Source organism: Megalops cyprinoides, chromosome 11 (assembly GCF_013368585.1).
Source record: "Megalops cyprinoides isolate fMegCyp1 chromosome 11, fMegCyp1.pri, whole genome shotgun sequence".
NCBI classification, from domain to species: Eukaryota; Metazoa; Chordata; class Actinopteri; order Elopiformes; family Megalopidae; genus Megalops; species Megalops cyprinoides.
This window is the reverse complement of record NC_050593.1, coordinates 33,849,880-33,865,863: the sequence shown is the minus strand read 5'-3', so window position 1 is coordinate 33,865,863 and position 15,984 is coordinate 33,849,880. Positions and strand designations below refer to the sequence as shown.

The 15,984-nt window shown below is 39.5% G+C and overlaps 1 protein-coding gene across 3 annotated transcripts; it reads right to left on the bottom strand.

Annotated features, from left to right (window-relative positions):
* Positions 1-2,667: 2,667 nt before the first annotated feature.
* On the bottom strand, positions 2,668-7,780 carry LOC118785761 (retinol dehydrogenase 7-like). 3 transcript variants are annotated; one of them, XM_036540677.1, is made up of 5 exons: positions 7,732-7,780; positions 6,173-6,487; positions 4,221-4,479; positions 3,901-4,064; positions 2,668-3,287 (listed from the first exon to the last, which is right to left on the bottom strand). In XM_036540677.1, the coding sequence occupies exons 2-5, from the start codon at positions 6,483-6,485 to the stop codon at positions 3,061-3,063; spliced, it is 963 nt and encodes a 320-aa protein (XP_036396570.1). In that variant the 5' UTR covers positions 6,486-6,487; positions 7,732-7,780; the 3' UTR covers positions 2,668-3,060. The 3 variants fall into 3 exon arrangements, with proteins under 3 accessions (XP_036396570.1, XP_036396571.1, XP_036396569.1); XM_036540678.1 differs by lacking the exon at positions 7,732-7,780 and adding an exon at positions 7,561-7,610; XM_036540676.1 differs by lacking the exon at positions 7,732-7,780 and adding an exon at positions 6,784-6,860.
* Between the last annotated feature and the right edge of the window lie 8,204 nt (positions 7,781-15,984).

The window sequence follows — 15,984 nt, the reverse complement described above, 5'->3', positions numbered from 1 at the left end:
TTCAGATATCGTGACTGCTCAAATCAACATGCGATCAGATTCTATAGAAGAATTTTCTGCTGCCTACTCATGTCATTCAGTGTTGGGTCATAATCTGTGTCTATCTGTCTTACAGAGCTGCTACCCATTTACAGGGATTATGATATTAGTGTGAGGATATAAAATCATTATCCCTTTGAAGCAACTGGTCAAGGTAAATCAGCCCAGCTGCTCACCCATACAGGTTTTTTAAACACGGATTTCATCGAAGGAAACTGAGAATTATTCACATCTGCTCACATTTATGGACCTGATTTGGGAACACTTTCTTTCAAAAGTGATCATCAGCACCATTTTTTACACATTCAATCAGAAGAACAGAAGTGCAGGGAGATAAGAATAAGACAAGATAAAGACAAGGATATATATACATATATATTTCGGTTGGGCTAAAATGACTTCAGCTAAATGTACTCTCTCTAGAAATTTACTCTCTTAATTTCTTTGACCAAGTTTTTCTTCAAGTTTTTACTAAATACAGCCCGATATTCCAACATCCCTTGAGGTAAGTGACCACGTGGCTGAGGGCATAATCCATTAATAAAAAGGACATGGCTGAGAACACTATAACACTGTATTTTCCATTCACGGTGGCGACTGGTATTGATGTCTCCATTTGACCTTAAACTTTGCCTGGCTTCACAATGTGCTTGCTGTCTGTGATTGATTGGCTGGGTCAAAGTTTTTGTTTTGTGTGGTCCCAAGAGACGAGAACAAAGTGCAGAGAGGGGTGCTTCAACCCCACGGAGGGTGAAGGTAATCACATGACAGCAAGGTAACTCAACATGAAAGCGCAGGTGTTCTAAATCTGACCACCAGGTGGCAAAAGCTCACCTTTTCTCAGGCTTGCACTAGGTCTCAAGACAGTAGGCAAAATACAAGAATAAGATTTTGGAATATAAAATAAGGCATTAAACACTATTTCCACCAGTCATGGCTAATATTACATCTTCCAGCTTGAGAGCTACTTTTCTCTTAGACAACAATAAAGCCGGATTGGCTACATTTACCAGTTGTTTGACCTGGATTGCATTGAATATGCGCAAAAACGTTCTATAGGTTTCAAATAACCTCTCTCACATCAACACAAAAGCGCATCCAGCACATAATTGATGTATGTAACTTGGTAAACCTAGTGACTTAAACAGCAGAAATCTTCACCATTTTTTTTTTTTTTTAATGAAGAAGTACATTCCAGAACAGTCCATTTTAACTCCTGCATTAGAAGTATGCAGAATGGGCCAATGTACACTGCACAACTGTATGGGTTTTGGGTTGCAAAAATCCTGACTCTGACCATACCACACCAGCTACCACAGGCAGACAAAGTTTAAATAAAAAAATGATAAAATAATAGTAAATAATAATAATAAATGTGTGTGTATATACATAAATACAATGATAATAAATGTGTACACACATTGTGTGTGTGTGTCTAGTATACATTGTATCCAGTTGTCATCTATTGGTACACACATACATTGTGACTCTTACATTATTTACATTCTGAAGAAAAAAAATGACCTAGGATACCAGTTGTATCATAAATACAATGTATAGATGTATACATTAGATGCTGCTGTTGCGTTCACATTGTAGCGGATCACATAGTAGCTTGATTTCAGTACAAAGTACAAGCACAATGAATAAATTAAGTTGAACCTACCATGGTTGCCGCTAGTGGAAGAATCATCTCTTTGTCAGCATGGAGTGTCGGAGCTGAATGAAAGTGCTGAGTTTATTTTACTCTCCAGTCAGATCAGTGCTTCCTGCTACCTTGTGTCACTGCAGGCAAGTGGGACAATTCCTGCTTGGGCAGAGTGTCAAAAACCTGGACCAGTGGCCAACAGCTCAGGTAAACTTTCCCCAGTTCCTCATTATGCAATAATCTCTGAACTCACTCAACCTTATGAGGCGCGGCAGAGCTGTGGCCGCGGCCACAGTGCTGCTTATCTACTTTTTTATGTTTCACTCATGCTGGTATCCATATTATTGCTGCCTTACAATAAAGATGGAAATACAGAAACATGGCATCTACAGACTGTTTTGGTCACATTAATTTTTTGGTATGCCACGTTCTGCTGGGAACTGATCATGTGCTAGGGCCCAGACACAGTAAGTGAGGAAAGTGCCTCCTATGGAGATAGCAGTGGTATCTCAACAGGGCAGTTTACTGAACATGCCAATATACCAAACATGTAATCAGATCAGATGTTTTTGTAATCTATTTTCCACAATAACAATAATTTATGGCCTCTTTTGTACACACATCCATTCATTTTTTTGCACAGCTAAAAATACAAGTAGCTGAGTTCTTCATGCCAGAGTCGTTCAGTTTCATAACTTGCACACGCTAACACGCAGCGCACACTCCATTCTCTCCCTGGAGATTGATGTGAATGGACGTGAATGCTGACGTCTTCAGAAGATGTCCTTGTTGGTAGAGCAGGTGCAAGTCACACTTTATATCTGTGCCACGTTAACCTAACGTCCTCGCAGGCTGCAGAGAAGTGCATTTTGACTTTGTCTAGATCGCACACTGTTAACCTTTTCAGAGCTCACACCCCTCTCTGTCCTAAACAAAGACAGTATTTTTACACTGAAAACAGTCATTTTAACTTAAATTACAACGAATGTGGGAATGCGATTGATATTTAATATTTCTGTGAATGGGATAGCAGTATTTGAATTCAAGTTTACCTTGACATCCTAATGCGTTACAGTCATGTACTGGGTTTGTATAGTAATGAATGAAATCCAATGCAGATGTTACCAATGACAGGACTCCTTAGCCAGACTACTGACATTTCAAAGCAAATAATAAAGTGTTTTTTATTGTGTTTACATGTGAGATCATTTCCACTGTTAACAGGACCCACAGTTCCATTACAGAACTGTTCAGAGGACTTTTTACTTCACTGGCATAAATCACAGGATATATCGTATAATGTAAGGTAACAGCAAGAGGAGGTAGCATGCGACTGCTCTATGAACTGCGATATTAGCCTTCCAAGCTCAGGTTCACTGCATGACAGACTTCGCTGGTAGGACTGAGTTTTTCATGAGGAGGTAATCGACCAGGCGGGACGGCATATAAGACATCGGCAGCCAGAAGAACTTGGCGTCCCAGCCGGGCGAGTAGCGGGTTCGAGGGTGGACAGCGGCGACGGCGTGCTCCATGCAGTTCACCACTTTCATCAGGTCTGCGTCTGCCATCTTCTCCAGCTCCTTCTTCATCATCTCTTTCACTGGGAGCGAGGGAAGAGCATTATAGTGATTTCAACTAGCCTGAGCCTGACAACTGAAATTTAACATAGTGTACTGAAAAGAAATGCTTTTCCTTATTTTTTATTAATGACACAGCATCTTTATTTGGTCTAAATGGCTGTATAGCTACTCTTCGAAGCTTTTACATTTTTAATTTTGTGTTGGTATAATACTGCATTTCTGTTAAGAATAAACCCTGAACAGTGCTGGGTGTTGGATTAGCAACATAACAATTTACATCTATTCGTTGGAGCTGCTGTGCTTTATTATGCTGTCATCTTTACAAGAGCTTAAACATAACACTGTTCTCTATTCATTTTACCTATTCTGCATGTTGCTCTTATCTTTGAGAAGAAATTTAATTAAGTCTTGCTTAAGTCAATCTTAAGCATTTTCAACTCAGGTCTCTCTTAAATTAATGCACACTGTTGTAGAAATTAAAGAAGCTGTTTAAATTAAATCCTCAAAGTTCTCCTGGTAAGAAGATATGAAAAGAAAAAATGTAAAATTTCAATTCTCAGACATGTCTACAGTCAATCAACATCAATAATCATATTTTGACATTTCTGTGTTCTCGACGTTCAGGTAAATTACCTCTGTCCATGTAATCACTTCCATAGTCCTCTTTTGTTTCCTGTGGGAGTAAATTCCACAGTTTCTCCATGTTTCTGCTTAGGATAGCAGTGTCAGTGACGTTTGTTTTGAAAAACCCTGGTTCAATGCACAGGACTTTCACTCCAAAAGGTGCCATGTTTAATCTGGAAAACAAAGGAAGACACAAGAGCCATGTTAACAGTCCTTTTCAAAACAGCACTGGAACACGAGCAGAAAACTGCTAAGGTTTCCACTATTACTCATTTATAGCCAATTTTGCTATTCCTGTTTTGCATGGAAATCAGTGGAAGAGCTCCCACCTCAGACTGTCATTGAAGGCTTCCACCCCGTACTTGGAGACGCAGTAGGGCCCGCCGGTTGGACTTATCCTTCCGAAGATGCTGGCCACATTCACCACCCGGCCCCTGGCCTTCTTAATGAGGGGGAGCACGCTCAGGGTCACCGCAATGACCCCGACCAAATTCACGTCCAGCATTGACTTGTAGTCCTCAATGGTGAGCCAATCACAGGGCGCAGAGGGGACAGAGACTCCAGCATTGTTCACAATGGCCCACAGACCTGTGACATCAAACACACACATCAGTTCGAACCCATGTTTAACAGTGTGCAGCACATATACATGGGCAGTAGTGTAATGTAGTGGCAAGGAGAAGAGCTTGTAACCAAAAGGTTGCAGGTTTGATTCCCCGTTGGCGCACTGATGTTGTACCCTTGGGCAAGGTACTTAACCCACAATTGCCTCAGTAAATATCCAGTTGTAAAAATGGACAAAACCTATGCAAGTCAATCTGGATGAGAGTGTCTGCTAAATGGCAATAATGAAATGTCACTAGCCTACTTGTGCATGTTGCACAATATTGCTGTCATCTGTCAACTAATCATTGAGGTCAGTTAATGATATTGTAGCTATCTTAGCTACCCTTTTACCATTGTCATTGTCATAGCAAGCAAACTTTTTTCTTTCCATTTTTTACCACACGCAGCAAACAAACTACCTAACTATTTGCAGCAATAATTGTCATTAAACAGCAACTGGACAGCTAATCGCCAGGCATCTGTTCATACTGACACTGTGTCATCACACTTGCTAGCAGTGATCGACCTGATGTGTCATTCATTAGTTAACTAATGAACACACCTGATTCTGTAAAAACTTAGACAATAGTCTAAAGCCTCACAGCTATCCAAATGAATAGACTGACTTTATGTAAAAGGCTAGCAGACCTGACCTGTGTCGACACAGCCCCAAACAGGCAGTCACATTCCATTTACATCTTACTTGAGGAACACATTTTAATGCACGGCAACACTGCCTCCTTTCATTTCCCCTGTTTTCTGTTGGTAATAAAGCTCTAGAATGTGCACAATCTAGAATGTGCACAAAAGACTCAATGATGTCTGTCACTCACGTCTGAACTAAGCACTGAAACAATGTGTATCATATAGCATATTCCTGCTGATTCAGACCACATATGAATCGCACAGCAATGAAAGTCAAGGGGGCTAAAATACCAATATACCACAAAACCAAAAAATAGACAGCACATAATTAAATTCATATGAATTTTAAAAGCAGTATTGCCTTAGACATAATAAACATAATTTCTCATGATGTATTACAGATACAATAAGGCTTTGGCAATATGGCAAGATATATTGCAAAATTTAACTTAAATTTGATTTTTCAGAATATCCTGAGTGGGTCCTCAACAGCCCAAACTTTCATATCCTCACATTCATCTCTAGGCTAACCTCTAACTACCTCACCATGCTTCCACATTACTTATATCATAATGTGAGAAAGCTTGGTCTTGCATTCTATATTACCAAATTGCTAAGATTGCTTAAAGTCCAGGCCCCATGGTATATCAGGCATACCATACTATTATACAGTTAGCCTGCAAGTGTAAATAAAAGTGTCCATTTCAGATATTGTCTGATTTAGCTATCTAGGTAATTTTATTATATTATAGGCCCATAAAATCATTTTATATGTCTGCTATAGAGAAGAATACATCTACAAAACCTTTGTTATAGCCACATGTTGTATTTTATATACTGTATCCGTAGATAGTTTTCAAACATTTGTTTGTAGGCCACCAGAAGGTCTATAATAGACATAATTCTATAAGGATTATGCACATGAGAGAATTCAACATTACACACGTACCTTACTAAATGTAAGGTAGTTGATAGCTGGGTTGATATATTATGAAAGCATGAATTGACATACAGCGTAAGCTGAACTCACCCTTTTCCCCAACCTTGGTCTTTATAAATGCTGCGGCTTTGTTAACACTGTTGGAGTTGCTGACATCCAGGTGGACAGTGGTCAGTCTGTCGGAGCAGGTCTTCTTCAGCTCCTCCTCCCCCTTTTCTGTGAAACATGATGCAATCACGCAGAAGCCCCTTTTGTCCAGATGCTTGGCTAGCAGCTGCCCAAATCCAGAGTCACACCCCGTGATGTAGACATATTTGTCAGACTTGTTTGAAACCCTTTTGGATTCTTTGTACCAGCGGTACAGAACCAAAAAAGCTACAAGGCCAAGCAGGTACAGAAACATTTCTGGAAAAAAAAAAGATATCAAAAATGTTAGATTTATATAGATAATAATTTAGTTATTTCATAATGTTATCTCTAAAAACTGTATGGCTCATTGGATAATTTGAAATATTTCCATGTCAGATGTACTGCTTGCAATGATATCCATAAAGAAAGACACAAAACAGACAAATACCAACAAATCATACATCACAACAATGTCATAAATTAAAAGTAATTCTGAACAAACTGACTGATACAGAGACAAGACAAGCAGAACATTCACACATTTTCCATTGACGAAAATCTGACATTCTTACCTGGAGTGACTAACCGGATAGAATTAACCAGGGCAAAGGAGAAGACACCCGATATATAACGTTTTTAATCTGAACAGGCGTCAAAGTGCAGAGAGTTTAGTGCAAGCATTGTGAAAGAATCAAAATCCAACTAGTTAATCATCAACAAGCTTGACTTTAATCATTTGACAATGCCTTGCTGGAGATACTTGATTTTTTCTTTTTGGTAATAGCATTAAGTCAGAAAGTAGGCTACAGCTATAAGATACGAGAAAGTGTATCTTTACTCACTGTAGGACAGAGCTAAATACGCCTGTTCTTCTGATCTGATCCAGACGCATTAACTGATTAAAAGATCACATCTGTAGCATTCCCATGCACAGAGCTGCCTTAGTCGGCTAGCATTCCAGATCAGCTCACAAGTATTTTAAAATCAGAAGCTGATCACCGGTGAGGAGCTTGGACACAGAACTTGGAAGGACGTGGCATCACATAGCCCGCAGACTATGCCGAATGGTTCCACAACACAATAGTTAGCTCTGAAACAGATCCAAACAGAAGCGCGGCTGATGCTGGTAAACGGTCAGTGCGCTTAATTTTTTTTCCTCCTCAAAATAACCAAAGTACGGAATGAAACTTTTAGACACTTTCATGCTGTTTCAGTTGCAACTGCTCTTCCGACCCCGTTAATCATGGCTGCGAAATACGCTTTTCCAGCCAATTGTAAGCGCAAAACCAAAGAGCATAAATGAAAAATACATAAATATTTAAACAGATACTACATAAATAGATACTAACTTTTGCGTCGATATGTGTACGCATGCACAAACTTTACTGTTCTTCGTGGAACTGCATACGCAGACAAACGATTCTCCCAATCTCACGCAATCTCCACCATCCTGACTTCTACAGAAACACTTAATTTGTCTACAAGAAGACGAAAGAGAGTCTAATTTGGAATAGACCTACCCGTCGAAGTCCAAAAATGCAGAAGTGTGTTTTAACGTTATCTTCCGACATATTGAGAAACATATTGAGAAACTGGTGAACGACGCCACCTGCTGGATCACACTATTTTTATTTAGTAAAATAACATCTGCATCTTTGGCATGCCCATAAAGCTTATCGAATTGAAACCGTAAGTGAGGCTGAATAATAATAATAATAATAATAATAATAATAATAATACATTTGCACACGATTTGTGGTTTGCAAAAAATTACAGACACCCACCAAGGGTTTCAATTCAGGTCATCGCTAGATGGCAGCAAATGGCAACCGACAATAATGGAAGGAGACCAAGCGGTCTTATCTTGTTTATCTTCTGTTGCAAGCTGTCAACGATTATACTGCTATTACAACTTTACTTTCGTAGCATATAATATTTAAAATCATAGTTTTTGATAGCCAAACTGATTTTGTTATGAAAAATCCTCATCTTAATTCACGGATTAATTTTACAAGTAAGCCATGGCTGAAATAGGTACATGAATGACAACATATGAGTAAGTGCCTACATTTGCACAACACTGTTATGAAATCGCTTGCTGTTGTAATATTTAGAACTGAGAAATTCAGTTATGCTACTGCTTCTCTATGTAAAACCATCATTCTCTGATTAAGCTTGTGTTCACAGCTGGTCCGTGATCTTCTACCCTGTTTTTACCTTTTTCCTTTTCCCTGTTCATCTGTGTCTCTTTCCCACTTCTGAGGTTTTGGTATGAAGTGGTCACTAAGAAAGTACAAATTTCTGCTTGGAATGTGTTTATTTATTGTATGTTGCTTTATGTTGCTGATTTTCAAAACTCTGAATGACTTCAAGAACTTTGCAGTGGAGGTAATTTAAAAAAAAAAGCAATAATAATGATTTACTGTCAACGGCTCCCTTGTAATTCAATAAAGTCTTCCATCGGTTTGGGCTGATAAACATTCATTTGTCTCTGTGTCCATGTGCCCTTCTGAGGAACTGAAATTACCCTCATTTCCCTTTAGTCCATACTGCAGTATTGCTCAAAGCATCCGATCTGGAGACAGCGGTTGAGCAGTTGGCGTGAAGTAAGTCAAAGAGACTGCCAACAAGGCACACAATTTTGTCAGATTACATCACATTATTGTCATTTAGCAGGCGCTCTTATCCACAGCGACTTACATGGGTCACAATTTTTACATGTTATCCATTTGTACACCTGGATATTTCCTGAGGCAATTGTGGGATAAGTACCTTGCCCAAGGGTACAGCAGCAGTGTCTCTGCAGGGAATCGGATCAGCAACCTTTCAGTTACAAGCCCTGCTCCTTACCAGTATGCTACAGCGCTGCTCCAAATGTTGCCAATTATAATTAGCATGCTCTCTGTGCTGCCTTCATCATTATCTTTATCAATGTGAGGATCACACTGGCATTATAGTCTGAAACATGTTCCTGGACACCTCTTCGAAAATCATTTATATAATCATCAATTATTATGTGATGAAGCACAAATTGTAATAGGATTGCGTTTGAGTGAGTCACATACAAGTTATGAAGAGTTATTGTTATTATTGGTATTTAGCAGACACTTTTATCCAGAGCGACTTATATCAATTACAGGTTTTTTGGTTAAGTACCTTGCTTAAAGGTACAACATCAGTGCCTGAGCAGGGAATTGAACCAGCAACCTTTTTGGTACAAGCCCTGCTCCTTACCAATACACTACATCGGTGTTTCTCAACCCTCTCCTGGAGTACCCCCTGCCCTGCATGTTTTAGATCTCTCCCTGCTCCAACACAGCTGATTCAATTGATCAACTCGTTATGAACTCCTGAAGCTGCTTAATAACAAACTGATCATTTGAATCAGCTGTGTTGGAGCAGGGCAGGGGGTGCTCCAGGAGAGGGTTGAGAAACACTGCACTACATAGCCTTTGACTTGAAGGAGAAAGCCACTATTGTGGCTCTCGGCACTACTGTGCCCTGAGCTCAGGCTGGACTCCAGGGTCATCTTGACCACAGTCCCCAGTGAGACAGCCCAGGGCCTAAACACTTCCAACAGCTCAAACTACGCAAGTGCAGGTGCCGGATGTTTCCGGTTTCCCAAAATCAACGTGTATAGTGACGTGAGTAACAAATGGGTAAACATTGCTAATGGTCTGTGTTCTCTCTCGAGTCTTGCCAAATATTGTATCAGTCTGTTACGTAGGGAGAGCAGTTTTTAAAAGGTCCAGCTTATAAACAAAGTTAAGTGCGTGACTGTCGATGGCTGGTTTAATTTTCCCACTCACTACGTGGCATGGAAACCGGACTTTAGGAATAGGATTTTTCTTAGACAGTGCCACTTGTGACCACACAGATTGGCTGCTTTACTTAGAGTTGCTATGGTATTATGAGTTCCGCCAGGCTCATTAACCATCAATAATCAAATGTTCCGATGAACACATTAATATAGATGTCTCTTTGGACCTTGCTCAGGTAACACTGAGTGAAGTATCGTGCCATTTGTCAAATCCTAAAATGCGAATGTTAGTTGTTACCAGGCAACAAATGAAGTCTTCGTGCAAAAGTGCATCAAACTTATTGTTACATAACCAGTGGCAGCCAGGCAATCTTTTAAATGCGCAAATCTGGGCCTGCATCCAAAATAATTTGTATTAACTACAAAACAAAATTGTACTGTTTTTAATGAAATATGACATTATAGGTTATATGGCCTTATTCCCTGGTGCACTGAATATAATAACATGAAAATCCCAAAAACCTCTAGAGATTGCTTCTGGTTCGTGATCCTCTTTATGACTAACTTGCATTTGCATGGTAGTAAAAATTTCATTAGAATCTTTGACTATAAATAGTTGTCATTGCAATTATGTAATAACAAATAGTATAAATAGTAAATAAATATTTGTCATTGCAATCTGTTCCATTAAGATTGTTTAGCGGTCAGGAATCAGGAATTCTCAGATCCCTGCAAGTTTGCAAACTCAATGTAGTATTACGTGGTGGTTATTATGACATAACCTAATGAGATTTGGCTTTAATTTGAGATGTTTGACTTTGATTGACTATGCCTATGTCATGGGTTTACTCCTTCTTAGCCACAATCCAATTGTAAAAGCAATGTTGAGTTGACAAACTGCAGATTTTCACAGCCTGATATCTGTGTTCTGATTGGCCATATTGTGTCAGAATCAGGTCAGAATCAGCTGCTTGTGGGCTTGTGGCTGTAGCAGGAGCTTCAAAGTTCAAATGCTGTAGACCATCTGCAGCCCTTGTTGAGACAGAGAGGTGAATGGGAAGCATAGTGTGTGATGTACTCCTGGAATTCGGGGAAACTATGATAATTGCTAAGAGGCTATTCAAGTCAATCAAAGTAATTGCAGTTGACCCTAATTTTATTCAAATTTTGCTACACAGTATTATGTATTATGCGTTTTATGCCTTTACCTGAACATCCCTATTAGATTTATATGTCTATAGAGTATATGTATTTGCTATGTAAATTGTACTCTTTTCAATTTCAATTAAAATTAAAATATATCCTAGTCATTTTTGGAGGAGAAAATGACATTCAGCAAAAACATTGTTTAAACAGCCCCTGTATGCTTGTGTATGTCAGTTAGTGTGACATGTTGCAACAACATAATTAAGGGTGAAAACCAGGGTGGTACTTGCTGTATCCCTGAACCCCTTGGCAAAACAGAACTGCTGACAGATGTCCAGGCAACATTGGATTAAGTTTGAGAAAGCTGGACCTGCATCTTCCTCAAGCAACATTGAGAACTTTATCATATCTGCTTCTGTGGCCTGAGGCAAAAGGTAAATGATTTAGAGAGGGCTTTGTGAGCAGATTATGGCCCCGAAGGCCTACAGTATACAATCCTTATCGCTGCAGAATACAATGGTCATCGTTAACTATTGAGGGATCAAAAGGTTACCGTGTAGGTCAGATCATTTTAAAGCAGATTACACTAAAGAAACATTCTTCATGTAAAGTTAATGTGTGTGTGTGTGTGTGTGTGTGTGTGTGTGGTTGAGACAGTAGTAAATATTTAGCAACAGAAAGCCATATTGATGCTATAAATGTTTGGCAACATGTTAAAGATATCTGTTAATTGGCAGATTAGATTCATCCAACAATCTAACAAAACATCTGAAATCTGTGTCATTATCATCATCATCATCATCATCAACTTATGTTTGGAAATGCTTATGTTTTATTACAGAAAAAGAGGAGAACAGCTTACCATTTGAAAATGAGATTGAACCAGTCTCCGATCACCTTGGTGCCCACGATCTGGCTGAGCTGGAACCACAGGGGGAAGTAGACGGACAGGAAGTTGCAGGGGGAAGTAGACGGACAGGATGTTGCGGGGGTCTCCGACGGAGGACATGAGGTGGAGCAGGGGGAGGTAGTCCCTGAAGCTCCTCTGCAGGTGCTGAATGACCAGCACTTCGCTGCTGTAGAGGAAGTCCATCTGGAGACGGCTTTCTCCTGCGCGGCTCCTGCTGTCTACACCTGTTGCCTCAATAAAACAACAAGAAACATCTCGCACCTGAGCAACGGGAAGCTACCTTTTTAAACTTGGTGGGAGGTGTCGCCCGTTGCTCAGCACCAGTGGGTGGTGGCATGGCTGTGGTGGGGTTGTGTGGCTCTGGGTCCTTGTCATATCGAAAAACACAGGGACATCCTGAACCTCAGTGCTTGTTGGAGTGGCTAGCCTTAACTACAGGTGACATGCATTGGCCTGAGCTCCACAGGTTGCTGCTTTATAAGATGAACATTAGCTGTTGCACCTACTGCTGCTGGGAAAGTACTAATACAGAGGAACAGGAAGCCACAAACAGTCAGCTTTCCATACATGTTTCAGGCTGATATATTGCTTCTTTTTTTTCACCAAAATATTTAGCAACTCACACTGGCAGACAAACAGACATTTCACAGATGAGAATTTGCCTACACTAATGTTATCTTGTCCCCTTGATCTGATCTAATTTCAGTCTGAGAAACCCTATGACTAACTTTCCAATAATCTCACTATGTGGCAATACTTAGTTCTGGAGAAAGAAAAAGATTATAAAGTTTAAAGTGATCTTAGGTTTTATTTACAAATATTAAATGAGCAATTCATTTTTTTTTTTTTAATGTAGTCGTGTTTAAGAAAGGGTTTGAATTGTGGAATATCAGAAAAACGTAACCGGTACACATATGCTTAGGCGAACCTGGAGGAGCACTCCCTGTGTTATGCATGTATACTGATTTAACCCAAGTTGGTTTTTACACGTAAGTTTTGCACTTAAGGTGGGTGATCCTTCAATTCAGTATCCTCTTTAGATATCTAATCTGTTTGTCTCTATACTGAATCATCCTGAATTACTGATAAGTTATTGTTGTCGTTATGCTTTTATTATATTTTGTAAATATATAATTATAGCTGCGTTCTAAACCTCTTCTTTAGGTTACAAAGCGTGCTCTCTCAAAGTGAATTTCAAAAGCAAAAAATTAAAAAAAAAAAAACTATTATCTAGACCTCTTATAGCCACCAGAGGTCGCTCAACACAATATTGTCAGGCCACCTAATTGAGTTTGCACGGGATGCTCTGCGTTAGCGGTAACAAAGAACTGGCGTGACCTTAATAACCAATTAGGACCTTTCTCTAAGCCGTGTGGTCTACCCTATAGATTTATATTTGTTATATTTTAAGCATGACTTCACTGCATTTCAAAATCAAGATGTAAAAGTTTAATCTAATGAATGTCTTCACATAAATGGTGGCAATTGTAAAATGCATAGTGCTAACCCATATATATGATTACAAAATTTTCCTTTTCTTCACAATTGCATATTTAGTGTACAAGTAAGCCAAAATGTACACACCTACATGCAAAGCAATTCCAGAACTGGTGGACTGTATTATGCCATTATCTGATGCAGAATGCATTGTAAAATCGTAAAACTGTAGCTTAAAATCAATACACTTCCAGGGCCAACTGCATGTCATGTGGTAAACAGAATTATGTAATCATCCATTAGGCAGCTGACTGGATATAAAAATGTCTGAACAATGGTTGATTCTAAAGCTAACTTATTTTGATTTAAGGTAAATAAGTGAACCTTCTGCTGCAGAGGCTCATATAATTGGATATTCTGGAATCATGAGAACTTCCCATCAAACCTGAATATGCAGACCCTTATCTCACCCTCGGGTGCAGTTTTAAGAAATCCGACTCAGTATCTGTCCAGCACCAGTTCGGAAGATGGACACAATTGATTTCCCTCCTGGGATAAATCAATATCCTTTTAGTAGATTAAATGCTCAACCTCATGAGTCTGCATTTTTCAGATGTCATGCACCGTTGGATTTACGGCTTCCCAAAGTCTTAGTTTAAGGCTGTTCTAATTATGGAAATGGTTTTTCAAAATTTTCAGAATGGTAAGCTCATTTTTAACATGGATTTCAGCATATGCATGGTTTTTCTGCAATTTCAAAAATGACCAACAACTGTAATTGCCTGCATGAGTCACTGCTGTATATATTCAAATTCACTAGTCTCGCATGTATATAAATTTAATATGCAATGTCCACTGATAACCACATTATAGGTCTTGTCATGTTTAGGTCTGGAATCACCTCCTCAAAAAGGGGCACTTGCATAGGTTTGCATCCAGCTGCATAAGAATCTACTGACACATCCTTTGCGCACTGCCCAGAGCAAGCAGCCCTGCAAGAGAGCCGAAGGTTGTCTGAAAATGGGTCTTTATGAGTCTTTATTGGCAAACGACTCTACACCTCAGATAGTGACCGTCTTCCCAAAGCCGTGCACACGGACATCACCTGCTCTCGCCCAGCCAAGATACGTCACTGGCACATTCCATTCAGGGAACAGAAAAGCCCTTCCCCTCTGTGTGTCAGGTAAATTTAATTACCGAGGTCAGTTCATCCTGCAGCTTTGTCAGCTGCAGTGCCTCTTAATGAACGCAACACCGGCCAATGGAAAAATTCCTGACACCTTAACACTTCCAGACTCGACCGAAGCAGCGCATGCACGGTAACGAATACTCCTACACCTTCCTGAATATAAATGCATATGCTGTGTCTGACGCTAACTGTTAGCATCTGACAGAAGGCTGAAGCAGTACTTCTCTGGGATGAGCATAGAAACAATTTACGTGCTACAGGTGATGAACTGTTCTTTATTTTAATACACAGTGCTTCTTACAGCATCTCAGAAATACACACCTACAATGAAAGAAATAAATATTTACTTGCAAAACTGTAGACCTAGAGATGCTGATATTAGTTCATTTCCAATGTATCCAAACTAAAAGAAAGATGAAAAAAAAAAAAAAAGGACACATGCGTTGTGGTGTTTCATTGGTTTTCAGGTGTTTATTGAAAATACATGGCAACATTTTTTTTTCCATTTGTATCCTCCCCAAAGTTTCCCCTGTCTGACAGGCAGAATGATCCGGCCCTCAGGGTTACCGTCTCTGTTTCAACAGTGAGTGTGAGGTGAATGCCACTGGGCACACAAACTGGATCGTTCCAAAGCCAGAGCAGTGCAGCTGCTTCACTGGTGCATTCTCCCACAGCAGAACACTTCCAGAACACACCGAAAGAAAGGCTGCTAAAGGATCACGCTTCTGAACGGGTTTTTTTTTGGTTTATTTATTCATTCATTCATTCAACATTTAAAGGAAATAATAGGGGATATTAGACAGCCTCTGCATGGCATGGGCTTGATTCTCGGGGAAACCAGAAAAAAGGCACCTAAAATGATATCATATGGTATCCGTCCTCCTGCCAAAACAATACTATGTACGCAGAAATACAAATGAGGAATGTATACTGGTCCTGGTTGCGGTTATGAAATCTAGAGGACATTAGTTCAGTGGTGGAACTCTGCAGATAACAGACTTCCATCTAAAACTAAAAGATCTTACCTATTATTCACTCATTCTATCTAAAACCATGTAAGCCTAACATGTCACCACAACAACAGCTGTAGAGCAACTCTAGCAGTTATTCCTAATGGTTTTGTTGTGTATTCATATGTAAGAGTGAAATACTATCATCTGTACAGCATTCCACTTTTCAGATACTGAGAGAAAGGATGCAGGGCATCAGATTTTATAGCATGACATGGTAAGGTACTTATTCATGTGTCCTATATTTTTCCACGGTTTTAGAAATTGGTGTTGAGTGTTTCAGTGCAACTTTTCATTAGCATTTGTATATTGTAATTATAT

Excerpts from the sequence above, each read along its gene's own strand:
- LOC118785761 (XM_036540677.1), bottom strand. The coding sequence starts at position 6,485 with ATGTTTCTGTACCTGCTTGGCCTTGTAGCTTTTTTGGTTCTGTACCGC. Across the intron at positions 4,065-4,220 it reads GCCTTCAATGACAGTCTGAG|ATTAAACATGGCACCTTTTG; the intron begins GTGGGAGCTCTT and ends TTTGTTTTCCAG. Across the intron at positions 3,288-3,900 it reads AAGTGATTACATGGACAGAG|TGAAAGAGATGATGAAGAAG; the intron begins GTAATTTACCTG and ends CCTCGCTCCCAG.